Source organism: Bombina bombina, chromosome 6, assembly GCF_027579735.1.
Source record: "Bombina bombina isolate aBomBom1 chromosome 6, aBomBom1.pri, whole genome shotgun sequence".
NCBI classification, from domain to species: Eukaryota; Metazoa; Chordata; class Amphibia; order Anura; family Bombinatoridae; genus Bombina; species Bombina bombina.
Window position 1 is genome coordinate 282599948 of NC_069504.1, and position 19644 is coordinate 282619591.

Consider the following 19644-nt stretch of genomic DNA (forward strand, 5'->3'; position numbering starts at 1 on the left):
ACACTGTACTCTGAGAGGAATTGGGCTTCAGAATGCTTAGAAGCACTTATCATAGAAGAAATCATAAAAATCAAGCACAAACTTACTTCCCCACCTCCATAGAAGGCAAAGTTTGTAAAACTGAATTGTGGGTGTGGTGAGGGGTGTATTTATAGGCATTTTGGGGTTTGGGAAACTTTGCCCCTACTGGTAGGATTGTATATCCCATACGTCACTAGCTCATGGACTCTTGCCAATTACATGAAAGAAATAGATATAGATACAGCCATAAAAAGGAACTGTGTGGGGGGAGTTAGAGCTTTACAATTCAGAAACTTAAAAGGAAGGGTTAATGGTGAGGCACTGCAGTATAAATTTACAGGTAAAGTAATTAAAGTACATGCCTCTTAGTAATTCAAGTTTTGCCTCTATCCCATCTTGTTTTATGTCCCTTTAATGTCTGAATTTGTGAAGACATATGAATGAGATAAAGTGCTGCACGTCTGGTATATTCTGGTTAACAAAGAAAATAGAACTCTTACTTTTTATTTCATTACCAAACCATTTGAAAGCGTTAATTTAAAGAAAAAGAGAAAACATTCTTTTTTCATTATTTAATTTTTTTTTATTTAAAAAATTACATCCTAAGCTTAGGTAAGTATAACATTTTGCCCCAGAAATATAGTTACAAATGAACAACATCATTAGCCAGTACATACTGGTCAGGAACAGACAAGATGAACATTTGTCTATATTTCTAACACACAGGATAAGTTTGTCTTTTGGTAGAAAACAAGACAACAGAGAAGAGGATGTCAGCTTAACATTCTAAAACAAAAATAATTTCAATAAATAACATTAAATATTAAAATAATTCCAAAAAAGTATTTAGCAGGTGCATTGATTTTTGTACAAGTCAGAAATTGTTGCTCATAGACCAGTCAAGAACATTAGACTCATTGCTCCAGGAGGCTTTTGCATTGCACTGAATATCTGTCATATGGACTAGGAGACTGTAAGACACTATAGAGCATTTAACACAAATGTGCTTCATTGAAACACTGCAGAATTGTAGGTTACAGGCCTTCCAGGTAACTAGGATGTTAAGTTACCATGTCTATAAGTTATAAAGTCATTATAAAGGGACCTTATAATCTAGTTTTTTGTTGAACAAGATGCTTTTGTAAAACCAGATAACCCAATATTATTCTTCATGTTCTGAGTAGGTATCATCATCTGCTACTTCTTCACAGTGATGATCCCCATTGTTAAAATTGTCATCATCATTGTCCCATTCATCCCCAAAAGTCTGCTCCTGCAGGAAAGTGAAGGTAAGAGATCGGGCAGCCACTTGTGCCGCCAATCCAGAAGCAAACTTCAAATCTGAAGATTGATGGATGCGAGCAAGCCTCTCTTTTATGGAGGGCGGTAACACAGTCCTAGGTGCCGGACGGGGACATTCCACCTCTTCCTCAGTATTAGCTGGTTTAATTTCATCTGGCAGAATACTTGCATCTAGACTATCACTATTTAGGTCATTGTTCTCTTGAGGAAAGTGTCCATTTCCATTGATTTCCCTTGAGCTTTCTTCACAAGTGTCTAGTACGTCACCAACTGGTTTATCTGCTTCAAATTTATCAACTGACACATCAGATGTCAAGGGTTTAATTACAGCTTTGAAAGAAAAAAAAGAAAATGTAGAGTTATGAAAGATTTTTTCTCTACAAACATTTCTAGACAAAGACCTCAGTAAACTAGAAGATAGCAAATAATACATTTCTTACATGTTTTTACTGATTAGATATATAGATTAATAGATAGAGCATGGATACTAGCAACTGGCTACTGTGGATGGCACAAGCTTTAGAAACTGGGTGCATAAGCAGGAGGGACCAGGTTTAGCCTGAGCTGATAGTGACAAGCAGGCCCTTCCCTTGTATGCACTGGAACAGTAAGGCACAGTTAGAAGTGGTGTTGACCTTACCTTGAACGGCAGGTAACCAGGACAAGCAGTGACACAGGCATTGCCCTTAGCATTGGCAACTGACACAAGCTTTAGTCTGAACAATAAGGTTCTCTGCTCCGATAAGATTATGTAAAATGATCCTCTAGCACTGCAACATCCATCATAATATCTGTTTGTCTAAGGGCCTGATTCTCTAAAGTTATCTGGTCTGGCAAGATTAGCTAATAATAATTTTAAAAAGGTGCTTTTCTGCACGTGGCAGAGAGACACATACATTACAATAAAATGATAAAAAACTCAAAAGATTTAAAGTGATGTAAAGTAGATACAAACACAGTACGACACAGCACTCATGATATGAGTTTTTATATTACAGGTTTTATTCTTTAATATTTATAGATTTAAGCTTTAAACTTTCTGTTATGTATTTGAATGCACTTATATTTTGTATACAGCAATGTATTTAGGATTGTGATTTTACAAATTACGATTGTGCTTTACATTTTTCTGTTTTACAAAATATGATTATATTCTGTACTTTGTATTTTTTATATGTAAAATAGGCCTGAATGTTTCAGAAAGTGGTAGTCTGAAGTTCTCTCACAGGCCTTATTAATATTAAGCATTTTACACCTGTAGTTCTCACTGATTTATCTTGCTAGTTGCATTAAGATGAAGTTTGCTCAAATATTACAATGCACATATTTAACTAGAAAAAAAGTAAAAAATACATGTTGAACTGTATTGAAAACATTTAAGCTAAATTATATTTGATGCAAAATAAGAATTTAAATTGGTGCCACATACTCCCATGTTAACTTCACTCTCCCCTCTAAAGTTCTCTATCACTAAAAGCTTAAAGGGACATAGTACTCATATGCTAAACCACTTGAAACTGATGCAGTATAACTGTAAAAAGCTGACAGGAAAATATCCCCTGAGAATCTCTATGTAAAAAGGAAGATATTTTACCTCACAATTTCCTCAGCTCAGCAGAGTAAGTTCTGTGTAAAAAGTTATACTCAGCTGCAGTTAAAAAAAATGAAGAAATTAACTGCAGCCAATCAGCATCAACAGTGCTGAGGTCATGAACTTTTTTACTGCCATCTCATGAGATTTCGCTTAACTCTCATGAGATTTCATAGTAAACTTCCTTAAACTGAATAGGAAAAATAACATGAATGTGCACAAGGCTCACTCCCTTACCTGTACCGGGACAGACATACTGATTTTCTGCTTAAAGTCCTTCACAATGGGATGTGAATACTAAGGACATTTTGAGGTAAAATATCTTTCTTTTTTACATAGAAATATTCAGGTAATATTATTTAGTCAGCTATACTGCATCACTTTCAAGTGTTTCAACATTTGGGTATCAGGGCCCTTTAATTCCTTTTTTTTATTGCAATCAAATACATATACAAAAATAATATAAAAAAAAACAATAATTAGTGGTTGGTACCATCACATAAAAAAAACAACCAAATAATTAGTCAATACATTCCGATATACCGATAAAGTTAAAAAAAATCTTATAACTAAGCGCTCAATGAGCCTTCAATGGCAAAGTGACATATCCCTTATTCAAAATGAAAAGAAAATGCATTCAGAAATAGAACAGTTAAATGTGTTACCTCTACTTCTCTCTCCTTTAACAAATAAAAACAGTCTGAAAGGAGAAGAAAAAAATAAGCTTTTTTACTTTCTATGAGAATTATCTCTTGTCTTTCTGGGACTTATCTGGGAATTTTAACCTTTTAGCAATTACCAAAAACCTGGCTATCTTCTTCTGACACTGTCTCTATTGCTGCTTTCATGCATGGTGGTCTACACTTTAGCCATACCCCTAGGCCAGGTGAATGAATTGATGGTGGTGTTGGGATCCTGCTCTACTCCTCCCACCTCTCTCCTTCTCCTCCTTTGAAGTCCACTGCATTTGCCTGTTCTCCCCCCCTCTCTCTCTCAGAGTGGCAGTCATCTATCGCCCTCCTGGACCAACCTCCCAATTCCTCAACAACTTCGCTGCCTGGCTTCCTTACTTTCTCTCTACACATACACCCACTCTAATACATGGAGACTTCAACATCCCCATTGATAACTTATCTGTTTCTTCTACCTTTAAACTTGTTTCACTTGTATGCCCTTTTGGTCTCTCACAATCCACCCTATTCCCTGCTCACTGTGACGGACACTCTATTGACCTGGTATTTTCCTACCTCTGCTCTATATATAACTTCACCTGTCGCCCCGTTCCCATTTGAGATCCCCACCTGCTCACCTATAATCTTAATGTATCGGCTAAACCTATTTCTCCTTCTTGGCCACGCAGCTGTAAAAATCTGAACTCTGTTGATCTGCTTACATTTTCTAAACTTATTCAACATCTCCTCCCTTTCACAATAATCTGCCCTGATCTTGCTACAGCCCACTTTAACAAAACTCACTCCTCTGAACTAGACACTCTTGCTCCTCCCCAACTGCGCAAAATGACATGCTGTCAGTTACAGCCCTGGCACTCTCAGCAAATGTGCTACTTGCAGAAATGCCTTATCACTGCTGAGTGTGTCTGGGAGATATAAAGGTCTCCACTCAGACGAGATGATAAAATAATACTAAAGCTCTGCAAGATCCATAGTGAAATTCTAAAAAGGCAGATTTTGCTATACTTCTCCATGTGGGGTTCCTTTCATTTCTGTAAGTACAAGTACAAGCCCAGTGCAATATAGCACTGCATGACATGAGAGTTCTGTTGCTTTGTATTTTATATTACTTTAGACTTCAGATTAAGTTTAATTACATTTAAATTTTGCATGTTCTATTTTGTAATTTATTTTGTATACAGCAGTGTATTTTGATTTTACAGATTCCGATTATGCTTTCATAGTTTTTGTGTAACTTTAACCAATTAGGTTACTGTGTATATTTATGTGCAACCTTTACAAATTACATTGTTTTTGTATTTCTTCTACTTAAAATAAAACTGAAAAACATCCTATGAGCCTGATAAGTAAAGATTCTCTAGTTTGCAGGGAAATTATACTGCAGACTTCACAGGGGCTGAACTCACTGAATTATATAAGAATAAGCGTGAAACATGGAAGCCCCATAAAGATGAGAGATGCCTTCCATAGAAATTAATGAGGCCCTCTGGAATACAGAATTTCACAGGGGAGAGATAAGTTAACAGGAGAACACATGGGGCTGATATAAAGTATCAGCTTGCAGCAAAAACAAATTAAACAAATGTTTTCACTGTAATTTAACTTGTTTTTGCAACTAATTTAGTATATATTGTCTGTCAGTTAAATAAGTGTATTGTGAATTTTGAGCAAACAGCTGGCAAGAAAAATCAGTGACCAACTTGTTTAAAATGTTTACAGCATTTCACAAGAATTGTGAGAGAGCTTCAGACATACCCTAGGAACTCCCCTGATCAGCCTATGGAACTGCCCTGTCCCTCCCACTTTCTGAAGCTCTATTTTAATTTTGCAATAGAGAAAATACAAAGTGCAATATAATTTGCAAAATATACACAGAAATATACATATTATATCTAAATCTAAATGTATTAAAATGGCACAAAGCTTAAAAGTAATAATACTGAAAGAACCTAATATGAAGTGTAAATATAAAATAGAAAGCACAAAGTGTAAGCGTAACAAAATTCTCAAGTCATGCAGGACTGTATTTTACTGAGATTGTCTCTCCTTCACACATGGAAATACACACCCCTTTGACAAGTATAGTAAAATGTGCCTGTCTAGAATATTGTTAGAGATCTCACAGTGCTTGCCCTTTTTCTTTGAGCATTTAGTGAGTTCAGCCCCTGTGAAGTCTGCACTGCAATTTCTCTTTAAGCAGGAGAATCTTTTGCCATCAGGTCCCAAGAGAGAATTAAATCACAGTTTGTGTTAATGGCAATAGTGGGGCTAAATAGCTGTACTGAGTGGCCAGCCCCTCTGAGATTCTTACTTTCTAGCTTATTTATATCTGTTGCTAATTGGCCTCGACAGGGGAGATCAGATAAGAATAACAGGCTTTAAAACATTGGTAACTTAGATACAACATGATGGCGCCCACAGAAAGTGTATATTATTTTCAGGGTAATCTTTGCCTTGAATTCATCATTATGTCTAACATTTTAGTGCCCCTTTAATGGTAAAAATGAGGTTAAACACTGTCTATATTCTGTCAGGAAGGAAAAACGGGTGTGAGAAATATAAATGAAACACAAAAACGGTTAGGAATGGAGAAGGGAAATCAATCTTCTGTTCTCTGAGGCCACTAAAAAAACCAACTAAATACAACATACATACAGACATTTTTAAGCCATTTAGCATTTCTGGAATATTGTGAAGATCTGCTTGGATCTCCCTGAGTTACTTGCCATTTTTTTGTATACATTTAAAGACTAACTTCAAGGGACAGTGCATTTAAATGTCACTTTACAATAACGGCATTAGAATGAATAATATAGAGTGTGGTAAACTCACATTACATTACAAGTCACTGCAGATGTAGTTTTAATTAAGTGTGTCCCATACCGTGTTCACTAAACAGCAACTGTTTCCATTTCTGTCTTTCGGCCTCAGATGCCTTTAAACTTAAGACAGCCTTTAGCTCTTGCAGTACTCTTTTTGACTCTTCCCTTTCACGTTTTTGTCTCTCTCTCTCTTCTGGAGAAAAAAAGTAAACGTCTTCTCTATTAAACTCGTTGTCTATAACAAGGTCTTCAACATAGGCCTCCAACTCCTGGAAAACAAACAGAATGTTTAAGGGTATTTAATAATGATAAACATTGTTGTAAATTACGACATTCAAGTTAATTTTAATCTAGATTAAAAGCATATGTAGCCGCTTACTTATATTAGAAAAACACCAACCCAAAATAAAATAGTGTGTTTAAAAATATAATGAAAATATAGAATATTTTGCTCAGGAACTTGTGAATACACAAAGTGTGCAGTGGCGTAGTAAAATGTTGAATTATCGACCACAGTCATCTTAACGTTTGTCATATCATATTATTATTAGTAAATAATCTGTCTGATATATGGTCATTAAAAGGATATAGGACATAAAATGTTTTATTGTTTTAGAGCATTTTATTATTGAACTAATTGCATATAACTTTGTTTAACCCCTGTAAAGGGGTACACTCATTGTTTAACTCAGCTTCAGAGCAGCAATGCACTGCTGGGACCTAGCTGTACACATTTGGTGAGCCAATGACAAGAAGCGGATCAGGAGGCATGAATAGAAAACAAACCACGCCCCTTGCTCATTGGAAGATAAGGGATGGGAATCCTGGTAAGAACTGGCTAGAATAAAGGGCTCTATTTTTGATTTAATAATTTCTATTTACATAGGCTAATTTAAACCAGTATTTACCAGGTAAAATTATGATATGGGTACAAGCAGTACACAGAAAAATAGGGTGGGCAAATGAAAATGCAAACATAATTAAATGCAACAATATATAATTTTATTAAAAAAGGACTGAATTCAGAATGTTGTTGCCAAATCTAGCAGAGGCAGACTGTAAGACATCCAACTTTTAATGCATTACAAAGATATGAGAAGCTTGACATACAACAGCTTTGCAAAGAGAATGAAGAATTAATCTAAAAGGGCCCAACATGTTGCTGTAGCCCCTGTAGAATGCACCCTAATCTACTCAGTAACAGAAAGATGCTTTAGCTGATAAGCCTTGCACATGCACTGAACAATCCTAAAGAAATTGTGGTTTTAGCTGGTAGCTGGCCTATATGATGCCCGAGAGGAATGTCAAACTGTTAATTTTTCTCAATTCCTTAGTCCTGTCGACATAATAATGTAGACACCAAACCCCATCCAATGTGTATAGTGGTTTTCCTTTAAAAAGCTTCTTCTGTAAAAATCATGAGGGCAACACTATATACTTTTATAATTTGATATGACTTTTGGCAGAATCTCTGGAATAGTACAGAGTATCTCATTATCCTGAAAGGGGTAAGAGAATATTCCTCCACTGAAAATGCCTGCTCAGAAACACGTCTTGCAGAGATGAACGTCACTAAAAAACAAAATGTATTCTTACCTGATGAATTTCTTTCTCTTGTGGTATATCCAGTCCACGGGTTCATCCATTACTTGTGGGATATTCTCCTTCCCAACAGGAAGTTGCAAGAGAACACCCACAGCAGAGCTGTCTATATAGCTCCTCCCCTAACCCCCACCTCCAGTCATTCCACCGAAGACAAGTAAGAAAAAGGAGAAACTATAGGGTGCAGAGGTGACTGTAGTTTTAAAAAATAAACATACCTGCCTTAAAGTGACAGGGCGGGCCGTGGACTGGATACACCACAAGAGAGAGAAATTTATCAGGTAAGCATAAATTTTGTTTTCTCTTGTAAGGTGTATCCAGTTCACGGCTTCATCCATTACTTGTGGGATACCAATACCAAAGCTTTAGGACACGGATGAAGGGAGGGACAAGGCAGGAACTTAAACGGAAGGCACCACTGCCTGCAAGACCTGTCTCCCAAAAATAGCCTTCGAGGAAGCAAAAGTATCAAATTTGTAGAATTTAGAAAAACTATGAAGCGAAGACCAAGTTGCCGCCTTACAAATCTGTTCAACAGAGGCCTCATTTTTAAAAGCCCATGTGGAAGCTACCGCTCTAGTGGAATGAGCTGTAATTCTTTCAGGAGGCTGCAGGCCAGCAGTCTCATAAACTAAACGGATTATGCTTCTCAGCCAAAAAGAAAGAGAAGTTGCCGAAGCCTTTTGGCCTCTCCTCTTTCCAGAATAGACAACAAACAATGCAGATGTTTGACGAAAATCCTTAGTAGCTTGCAAATAAAACTTTAAAGCACGAACCACGTCAAGATTGTGTAACAGACGTTCCTTCTTTGAAGAAGGATTAGGACACAGTGACGGAACAACAATTTCCTGATTGATATTCTTATTAGATACCACATTAGGAAGAAACCCAGGTTTGGTACGCAAAACTACCTTATCTGCATGGAAAATCAGATAAGGGGAATGACACTGTAAGGCAGATAACTCTGAAACTCTTCGAGCCGAAGAGATAGCTACTAGGAACAGAACTTTCCAAGATAAAAGCTTGATATCTATGGAATGCAAAGGTTCAAACGGAACCCCTTGAAGAACTTTAAGAACTAAATTTAAACTCCATGGCGGAGCAACAGGTTTAAACACAGGCCTGATTCTAACCAAAGCCTGACAAAACGCCTGAACGTCTGGAACATCAGCCAGATGCTTATGCAAAAGAATAGACAGAGCAAAAATCTGTCCCTTTAAGGAACTAGCCGATAATCCCTTTACCAATCCGTCTTGGAGAAAAGATAATATCCTAGGAATCCTGACCTTACTCCACGAGTAACCCTTGGATTCACACCAATGAAGATATTTACACCATATCTTATGATAGATTTTCCTGGTGACAGGCTTTCGGGCCTGAATCAAGGTATCAATGACCGACTCAGAGAAACCACGTTTTGATAAAATCAAGCGTTCAATCTCCAAGCAGTCAGACGCAGAGAAATTAGATTTGGATGTTTGAATGGACCTTGGAGTAGAAGGTCCTGCCTCAGCGGCAGAGTCCATGGTGGAAAGGATGACATGTCCACCAGATCTGCATACCAAGTCCTGCGTGGCCACGCAGAAGCTATCAAAATCACTGAAGCTCTCTCCTGCTTGATCTTGGCAATCAGATGAGGGAGGAGAGGAAATGGTGGAAACACATAAGCCAGGCTGAAGGACCAGGGCACTGCTAGAGCATCTATCAGCGTTGCCTGGGGATCCCTTGACCTGGACCCATAACGAGGAAGCTTGGCGTTCTGACAAGACGCCATCAGATCCAGTTCTGGTGTGCCCCATAGTTGAATCAGCTGGGCAAAAACCTCCGGATGGAGCTCCCACTCCCCCGGATGAAAAGTCTGCCGACTTAGAAAGTCCGCCTCCCAGTTCTCTACTCCTGGGATATGGATAGCTGAGAGATGGCAAGAGTGAACCTCTGCCCAAAGAATTATCTTGGAAACCTCCATCATTGCCAAGGGACTCCTTGTTCGCCCCTGATGGTTTATATAGGCTACAGTCGTGATATTGTCCGACTGAAATCGGATGAACCTGACCGCAGCCAGTTGAGGCCAAGCCTGAAGAGCATTGAATATCGCTCTTAGCTCCAGAATGTTTATTGGAAGGAGGGCCTCCTCCTGAGTCCACAACCCTGAGCGTTCAGGGAATTCCAGACTGTGCTCCAGCCCAGAAGGCTGGCATCTGTCGTTACTATAGTCCACTCTGGCCTGCGGAAACTCATTCCCCTGGACAGATGGACCTGAGATAACCACCAGAGAATCCCTGGTCTCTTGATCCAGATTTAACAGAGGAGACAAATCTGTGTAGTCCCCATCCCACTGATTGAGCATGCAAAGTTGCAGGGGTCTGAGATGTAGACGGGCAAACAGAACTATGTCCATTGCCGCTACCATCAGGCCGATCATTTCCATACACTGAGCCACTGACGGAGGAGAAGTGGAATGAAGAGCACGGCAAGAAGTTAGAAGCTTTGATATCCTGACCTCTGTCAGAAAAAAATTCATTTATAGTGAATCTATCAGAGTCCCTAGGAAGGAAACTGTTGTGCGAGGGGAGAGTGAACTCTTTTCTCTGTTCACCTTCCACCCGTGAGACCTCAGAAAGGCCAGAACAATGTCCGTATGGGACTTGGCGATTTGAAAAGTCGACGCCTGGATCAGGATGTCGTCTAGGTAAGGAGCCACTGCTATGCCCCGCGGCCTTAGAACTGTCAGTAGAGACCCTAGAACCTTCGTAAAGATTCTTGGCGCCATGGCTAACCCGAAGGGAAGAGCCACAAACTGGTAATGCCTGTCTAGGAAGGCGAACCTGAGGAACTGATGATGATCTCTGTGAATTGGAATGTGGAGATAAGCATCCTTTAAGTCCACGGTAGTGATATATTGACCCTCCTGGATCATAGGGAGGATGGTTTGGATTGTCTCCATCTTGAAAGATGGGACCCTGAGAAATTTGTTTAGTATCTTGAGATCCAAGATTGGTCTGAACGTTCCCTCTTTTTTGGGAACTATAAACAGGTTTGAATAGAAACCCTGCCCCTTTTCCTCCCTTGGAACTGGGTGGATCACTCCCATAACCAGAAGGTCTTGAACGCAACGTAAGAATGCCTCTCTCTTGTTTGCAGATAGTTGTGAGAGGTGAAATCTCCCCTTTGGAGATGAACCTTTGAATTCCAGAAGATATCCCTGGGAAACAATCTCTAGTGCCCAGGGATCCTGGATGTCTCTTGCCCAAGCCTGAGCGAAGAGAGAAAGTCTGCCCCCTACTAGATCCGGTCCCGGATAGGGGGCTACTCCTTCATGCTGTCTTAGAGGCAGCAGCAGGTTTTTTGGCCTGCTTCCCCTTGTTCCAAGCCTGGTTAGGTCTCCAGACTGGTTTCAACTGGGCAAAATTTCCCTCTTGTTTTGCATTAGAGGAAGTTGAAGCTGCGCCACTCTTGAAGTTTCGAAAGGAACGAAAATTATTCTGTTTAGTCCTTAACTTATTGGACTTATCCTGAGGAAGGGCGTGACCTTTTCCTCCAGTAATATCTCCTTCAGACCAGGCCCGAAAAGGGTCTGTCCCTTGAAGGGGATGTTAAGAAGCTTAGACTTTGAAGTAACGTCTGCTGACCAGGACTTAAACCATAGCGCCCTACGCGCCAGAATGGCAAAACCTGAATTCTTAGCCGTTAGCTTGGTTAAATGAAAAACGGCGTCAGAGATAAAGGAATTAGCTAACTTAAGAGCTTTAATGCTGTCTAAAATATCATCTAACGGGGTTTCCACCTGTAGAGCCTCCTCAAGAGACTAGAACCAGAAAGCCGCTGCAGCAGTAACTGGGGCAATGCATGCAAGAGGCTGGAGAATAAAACCTTGATGTATAAAAATTTTCTTAAGGAGACCCTCCAATTTTTTATCCATAGGATCTAGGAAAGCACAACTGTCCTCGACTGGGATAGTTCTACGCTTAGCTAGGGTAGAGACTGCTCCCTCCACCTTAGAGACCGTCTGCCACGAGTCCCGTATGGCGGCATCTATGGGAAACATCTTTTTAAAAGCAGGAGGGGGAGAGAACGGCACACCTGGTCTATCCCATTCCTTAGAAATAATTTCCGAAAACCTCTTAGGGACTGGAAAAACATCAGTGTAAACAGGCACTGCAAAGTATTTGTCCATCTTACACAATTTCTCTGGAACTACAACGGGTTCACAGTCATCCAGAGTCGCTAAAACCTCCCTAAGCAATAAGCGGAGGTGTTCAAGCTTAAATTTAAACGCTGACATTTCAGAATCAGACTGAAGCAACGCCTTCCCTGAACCTGAAATGTCACCCACAGATAGAAGCTCTCCTGCCTCGGCTTCTGAGTATTGTGAGGGTATATCAGAGAAAGGTATTAAAGCGTCAGAAAGCTCTGTATTTGTTCTAGCCCCAGAGCTGTCTCGCTTTCCTTGTAACCCTGGCAGTTTGGACAATACCTCTGAGAGGGTAGCATTCATAACTGCCGCCATGTCCTGTAAGGTAAAAGAATTAGACGCGCTAGATGTACTTGGCGTCACTTGAGCGGGAGTTATAGGTTCTGACACATAGGGAGAGCTAGATGGCATAATCTCCCTTTTTTTAGTCAGAGAATCCTCTGGAGATAAATCTTTAAGCGCCATAATATGGTCTTTATAGTTTATAGAAATTTCAGTACATTTGGTACACATTCTAAGAGGGGGTTCCACAATGGCTTCCAAACATATTGAACAAGGAGTTTCCTCTATGTCAGACATGTTTAACAGACTAGTAATGAGACAAGCAAGCTTGGAAAACACTTTAATAAAGGTGAAACAGCAATTAAACAAAAACGTTACTGTGCCTTTAAGAGAAAAAAACTAGCACTTAAACTGCAAAACAGTGTAAAAATATAGTAAAGTCTTCGAATTTTTTACAGTATGTGTAAGGGACTAAAACAACATTGCACACACTTGCAAATGGATGATTAACCCCTTAGCCCCCAAACCGGATTTAAAAAAAGTCAACCACCAGTAAAAGACAGTTGAGCACCTTGCCACAGCTCTGCTGAGGCTCCTACCTGCCCTCAAATACGATTTAGTGAAGAAATAAACCCTTTATGATGGTCCTCAGATGCCAGAGGACTCCTCTAGGGAAGCTGGATGTCTCAGTCTGAAGGAAACTGCGCATCTAGAGCGCGAAAATAGGCCCCTCCCACCATGTACTGGATGTCAGAGGGGCCTTAAGAAAATATTCCTAGGAGTATCTGACAAGCCTTGTGGAAAACTAGGCCCCAAATAAAGACATCTCCCTCAGAGAAAAAATGTTCTATTTATGAAAACATGTAAACGTTTTGTCACTAAGTAATATGAGTATTACCCTGTTTTGTAAGCATGATCCCAGTCGTTGTTAAATCACTGCATCTAGCTTACCTCAAATACACAAGGCTCTGTCAGCATTTTCTAGAACTTATTCATCTCTCTAGAAATAAAAATACTGAACATACCTGAAAGCAGGTAATCTGCAGACCGTTCCCCCAACTGAAGTTTTCCCATACTCTTCAGTTATGTGTGAGAACAGCAATGGACCTTAGTTACAAACCGCTAAGATCATCAACCTCCAGGCAGAATTCTTCTTCTAATTTCTGCCTGAGAGTAAAACAGTATAACGCCGGTACCGTTTAAAAATAACAAACTCTTGATTGAAGGTAAAACTACACTAACTCACCACATATCTCTTGAGACTTCCTATCTTGTCGAGAGTTGCAAGAGAATGACTGGAGGTGGGGGTTAGGGGAGGAGCTATATAGACAGCTCTGCTGTGGGTGTCCTCTTGCAACTTCCTGTTGGGAAGGAGAATATCCCACAAGTAATGGATGAACCCGTGGACTGGATACACCTTACAAGAGAAATATGGTTTTGAGAGTCAAGTTCCATAGGGAAGCAGACTTCAGACGCTCAAATGGGATTTCCATTAAAACACCAAAGTATAAAAAGCAAATTGCATGATGAAATTCGAGGACTGGAAACTGGTGGAATGCAAGACAGAGCCTGAAAAAAATAATATCACTATGGTATATTGAGCTTATCTTGCCCGGATACTGCAGATATTGATGAAACTTGTACATTATGTGTGGCTAAAGAAAAGCTTTGCAGAAAGCCATTGTGAAGAAAAGAAAAAAAACTGAAAAGGGTAACAAAGATGCAATTTCTCAACAGATATGTTTTTCTTCAAAATGAAAAAGAATATTCCAAATTCTATAATAGAAGCGGATTGATTCCTAGCTTGAAGAAGAGTACAGATCCCTGGAGAAAAGATATGTCTTGTCTATGCAGTACTTTTTTTGGATGACGGAGATATTCCTAGACTGAGGTTCCACAACTGGACGAAAACAATTACCATGGACTCTGGAAAAGACCAACGACTGAGGTAGTGACTGATCTGATGCTTGTGACTGCTGGCCATGCATATCATTGAAAACCCCCATTTTCCTGAGGCATATTTCTCTGTGCAACTGCTACTCCGTTCATAGAATCTCTGTCAGGAAATCTGCTTACATATTCTGATGAGCCTGATGATATTTCACTGTGACATATGACAGACTGTGCTCAATGATAAATTGCTGCTACCAAGGGAAGAGATGTCAAACTCTGGAGGAGTAAGACAGCAAAATGTGTAAAGTAAACACAAAAGCACTTCTTGAAAAAGGTTCTCTTCAATAGTTTTGCCAGAATAATTCAAACTGTTCATATACAGTAGCGACCCTGTAGCAGATGCTGGCAAACTAAGCCCTCCTAGTTTACTCAATGTGAATTTAGAGCACAGATGCTCTGACATGACTCTTACCTAGATGAAGTCATGGGGAATATGGAAGAGTCCAAAAGTATAACCCTCGGCTACGTTGGAGGCAACAACTAAGCCAGCCTGAGAAGCAGGCCTCCATCTATACCAGTATGCCAATATAACAGTAAAGTGAAGTGAGAGGGAACCCAGCTCTGTCTAACATATGAAGGAAAGAAATAGAAATGAGGAATTTGCCAGACCATCCTTGTATGAGTAAAAGGGAGTGTGGCTTTCTTTCTTACTATGCCCCTTTCTGAGATGGGTCTCACCTGATAAGCATTGGCTCAGGTAAGCCAAGCCAATGAATTTACAGATGGATATTTTAGGGTCTGAAAGTTTAACAAAAAAGAAGATATCAATCAAGGATCATCAGCTAGCATCTCTCTGTGTTTAACCATTCCTTCTGTAACTGTATAAATGTATATATCCCAGTTGTGAGCTTACACAACGAGGGAAAATGTATAGTTTCCAAGAAACATATAGTATAGTACTCAAACATTGATTTTCCAGACCCAGAAAAATGTGAAAGATGGCCTAGCATATAATTCTCTATGGAAGTACATATAAATTGAGATTCTATCCAACAGCAACAATCAGTGTTAAATGGACATTAAACTTATATGTTCCAGATGGAACATACAATTATTATAATTTTTTTATTTTTTTATTATTTACTTCCTTTATCAAATTGTGCACAGTCTTTTTATTTGCACACTTTCTTAGACACCAGCTGTTAGTGAGCATGTGTAAGAATCCAGTGTGTACATATATGAGTCTCTGATTCACTGGTATTTGTCACATGCTACAGGGGGCAGAGGAATGTATTGAATTTGAATAAGTGCTATTGCAGTGTCTTTTTACAATGCATTTGTTAATTACGTAATTCTACTGTATTAAATGGTCCATGGTATCTATTAAGGAAAAGCATTGTGTGCAATGTTATACGTTAAAAAAAACAACAACAAAAAAAACTGTTGCCATATAGTGCTCAAGACATATTACCTAATTATTCTCTTTAACAAAGGATACCAAGAAAACAAAGAATTTTAGAATTACATTTTCTGATTGAATCATGAAAGATTCAATTCCATGTAAGAGTGCCCGGTTATTAAAAACATAATTTATGCTTACCTGATAAATTTATTTCTCTTGTAGTGTAGTCAGTCCACGGGTCATCCATTACTTATGGAATATATCTCTTCCTAACAGGAAGCTGCAAGAGGATCACCCAAGCAGAGCTGCTATATAGCTCCTCCCCTCACATGTCATATTCAGTCATTCGACCAAAACCAGACGAGAAAGGAGAAACCATAGGGTGCAGTGGTGACTGGAGTTTTAATTAAAATGTAGATCTGCCTTAAAGACAGGGCGGGCCGTGGACTGACTACACTACAAGAGAAATAAATTTATCAGGTAAGCATAAATTATGTTTTCTCTTGTTAAGTGTAGTCAGTCAACGGGTCATCCATTACTTATGGAATACCAATACCAAAGCTAAAGTACACGGATGAAGGGAGGGACAAGGCAGGAACATTAAACAGAAGGAACCACTGCCTGAAGTACCTTTCTCCCAAAAATAGCCTCCGAAGAAGCAAAAGTGTCAAATTTGTAAAAATTTGAAAAAGTGTGAAGTGAAGACCAAGTTGCAGCCTTGCAAATCTGTTCAACAGAGGCCTCATTTTTAAAGGCCCAGGTGGAAGCCACAGCTCTAGTAGAATGAGCTGTAATCCTTTCAGGAGGCTGCTGTCCAGCAGTCTCATAGGCTAAACGTATTATGCTACGAAGCCAAAAAGAGAGAGAGGTAGCCGAAGCCTTTTGACCTCTTCTCTGTCCAGAGTAAACGACAAACAGGGAAGAAGTTTGACGAAAATCTTTAGTTGCCTGCAAATAGAACTTCAGGGCACGGACTACGTCCAGATTATGCAAAAGTCGTTCCTTCTTTGAACACAGTGATGGAACAACAATCTCTTGATTGATATTCCTGTTAGTAACTACCTTAGGTAAGAACCCAGGTTTAGTACGCAGAACTACCTTGTCTGAATGAAAAATCAGATAAGGAGAATCACAATGTAAGGCAGATAACTCAGAGACTCATCGAGCCGAGGAAATAGCCATCAAAAACAGAACCTTCCAGGATAACAGCTTGATATCAATGGAATGAAGGGGTTCAAATGGAACGCCTTGAAGAACGTTAAGAACTAAGTTTAAGCTCCACGGTGGAGCAACAGTCTTAAACACAGGCTTAATCCTAGCTAAAGCCTGACAAAAAGCCTGAACGTCTGGAACTTCAGCCAGACGTTTGTGTAGAAGAATAGACAGAGCAGAAATCTGTCCCTTTAACGAACTAGCAGATAAGCCCTTTTCTAAACCCTCTTGTAGAAAGGACAATATCCTAGGAATCCTAACCTTACTCCATGAGTAACACTTGGATTCGCACCAATATAAATATTTACGCCATATCTTATGGTAAATTTTTCTGGTAACAGGTTTCCTAGCCTGTATTAAGGTATCAATAACCGACTCCGAGAAGCCACGCTTTGATAGAATCAAGCGGTCAATCTCCATGCAGTCAGCCTCAGAGAAATTAGATTTGGATGGTTGAAAGGACCCTGAATTAGAAGGTCCTGTCTCAGAGGCAGAGACCATGGTGGACAGGACGACATGTCCACTAGGTCTGCATACCAGGTACTGCGTGGCCACGCAGGCGCTATTAGAATCACTGAAGCTCTCTCCTGTTTGATCTTGGCAATCAAACGAGGAAGCATCGGAAATGGTGGAAACACATAAGCCATGTTGAAGACCCAAGGGGCTGTCAGAGCATCTATCAGCACCACTCCCGGGTCCCTGGACCTGGATCCGTAAAAAGGAAGCTTGGCGTTCTGGCGAGACGCCATGAGATCCAGATCTGGTTTGCCCCAACGATGAATCAGTTGAGCAAAGACCTCCGGATGAAGTTCCCACTCCCCCGGATGAAAAGTCTGGCGACTTAGAAAATCCGCCTCCCAGTTCTCCACGCCTGGGATGTAAATCGCTGACAGGTGGCAAGAGTGAGACTCTGCCCAGCGAATTATCTTTGAGACTTCCAACATCGCTAGGGAACTTCTGGTTCCCCCTTGATGGTTGATGTAAGCCACAGTCGTGATGTTGTCCGACTGAAATCTGATGAACCTCAGAGTTGCTAACTGAGGCCAAGCTAGGAGAGCATTGAATATTGCTCTTAATTCCAGAATATTTATTGGGAGGAGTTTCTCCTCCTGAGTCCATAATCCCTGAGCCTTCAGGGAGTTCCAGACTGCGCCCCAGCCTAGAAGGCTGGCGTCTGTTGTTACAATCGTCCAATCTGGCCTGCGAAAGGTCATCCCCTTGGACAGATGTGGCCGAGAAAGCCACCATAGAAGAGAATCTCTGGTCTCTTGATCCAGATTTAGTAGGGGGGACAAATCTGAGTAATCCCCGTTCCACTGACTTAGCATGCACAATTGCAGCGGTCTGAGATGCAGGCGCGCAAATGGTACTATGTCCATTGCCGCTACCATTAAGCCGATTACTTCCATGCACTGAGCTACTGACGGGTGTGGAATGGAATGAAGGACACGGCAAGCATTTAGAAGTTTTGATAACCTGGCCTCTGTCAGGTAAATTTTCATCTCTACAGAATCTATAAGAGTCCCTAGAAAGGGAACCCTTGTAAGTGGTAATAGAGAACTCTTTTCCACGTTCACCTTCCACCCATGCGACCTCAGAAATGCCAGAACTATCTCTGTATGAGACTTGGCAGTTTGAAAACTTGACGCTTGTATCACAATGTCGTCTAGGTACGGAGTCACCGCTATGCCTCGCGGTCTTAGTACCGCCAGAAGTGAGCCCAGAACTTTTGTAAAGATTCTTGGAGCCGTAGCTAATCCGAAGGGAAGAGCTACAAACTGGTAATGCCTGTCTAGTAAAGCAAATCTTAGGTACTGATAATGATCCTTGTGAATCGGTATGTGAAGGTAGGCATCCTTTAAGTCCACTGTGGTCATGTACTGACCCTCTTGGATCATGGGAAGGATGGTTCGAATAGTTTCCATTTTGAATGATGGAACTCTTAGGACTCTTTTTTTTTTGTTTAGGATTTTTAAGTCCAAGATTGGTCTGAAGGTTCCCTCTTTCTTGGGAACCACAAATAGATTTGAATAGAATCCTTGCCCGTGTTCCGTCCGCGGAACTGGGTGGATCACCCCCATTAGTAAGAGGTCTTGTACACAGCGTAGAAACTCCTCTTCCTTTATTTGGTTTGCTGATAACCTTGAAAGATGAAATCTCCCTCGTGGAGGAGAAGTTTTGAAGTCCAGGAGATATCCCTGAGATATGATCTCCAACGCCCAGGGATCCTGGACATCTCTTGCCCAAGCCTGGGCGAAGAGAGAAAGTCTGCCCCCCACTAGATTCGTTTCCGGATAGGGGGCCCTCTCTTCATGCTGTCTTAGGGGCAGCAGCAGGTTTCTTGGCCTGCTTGCCCTTGTTCCAGGACTGGTTAACTTTCCAGCCGTGCCTGTAACGAGCAACAGCTCCTTCCTGTTTTGGAGCGGAGGAAGTTGATGCTGCTCCTGCCTTGAAGTTACGAAAGGCACGAAAATTAGACTGTTTGGCCTTTGATTTGGCCCTGTCCTGAGGTAGAGCATGGCCCTTACCTCCCGTAATGTCAGCAATAATTTCTTTCAAGCCGGGCCCGAATAAGGTCTGCCCTTTGAAAGGAATATTAAGCAATTTAGATTTAGAAGTCACGTCAGCTGACC

The 19644-nt window shown here is 40.4% G+C and overlaps 1 protein-coding gene across 5 annotated transcripts in view; it reads right to left on the reverse strand.

The window, feature by feature from the left end:
* Positions 1–578: 578 nt before the first annotated feature.
* The window catches only part of VEZT (vezatin, adherens junctions transmembrane protein), a 227366-nt gene continuing 208300 nt past the window's right edge, over positions 579–19644 (reverse strand). For all 5 annotated transcript variants that reach the window (XM_053716889.1, XM_053716887.1, XM_053716888.1 and 2 more), the window contains exons 11-12: positions 6490–6697; positions 579–1653 (exon numbers count right to left, since the gene is read on the reverse strand). In XM_053716889.1, coding sequence (XP_053572864.1) covers positions 1184–1653; positions 6490–6697 — 678 coding nt within the window. In that variant the 3' untranslated portion in view covers positions 579–1183. The remainder of the gene's footprint in view (positions 1654–6489; positions 6698–19644) is intronic.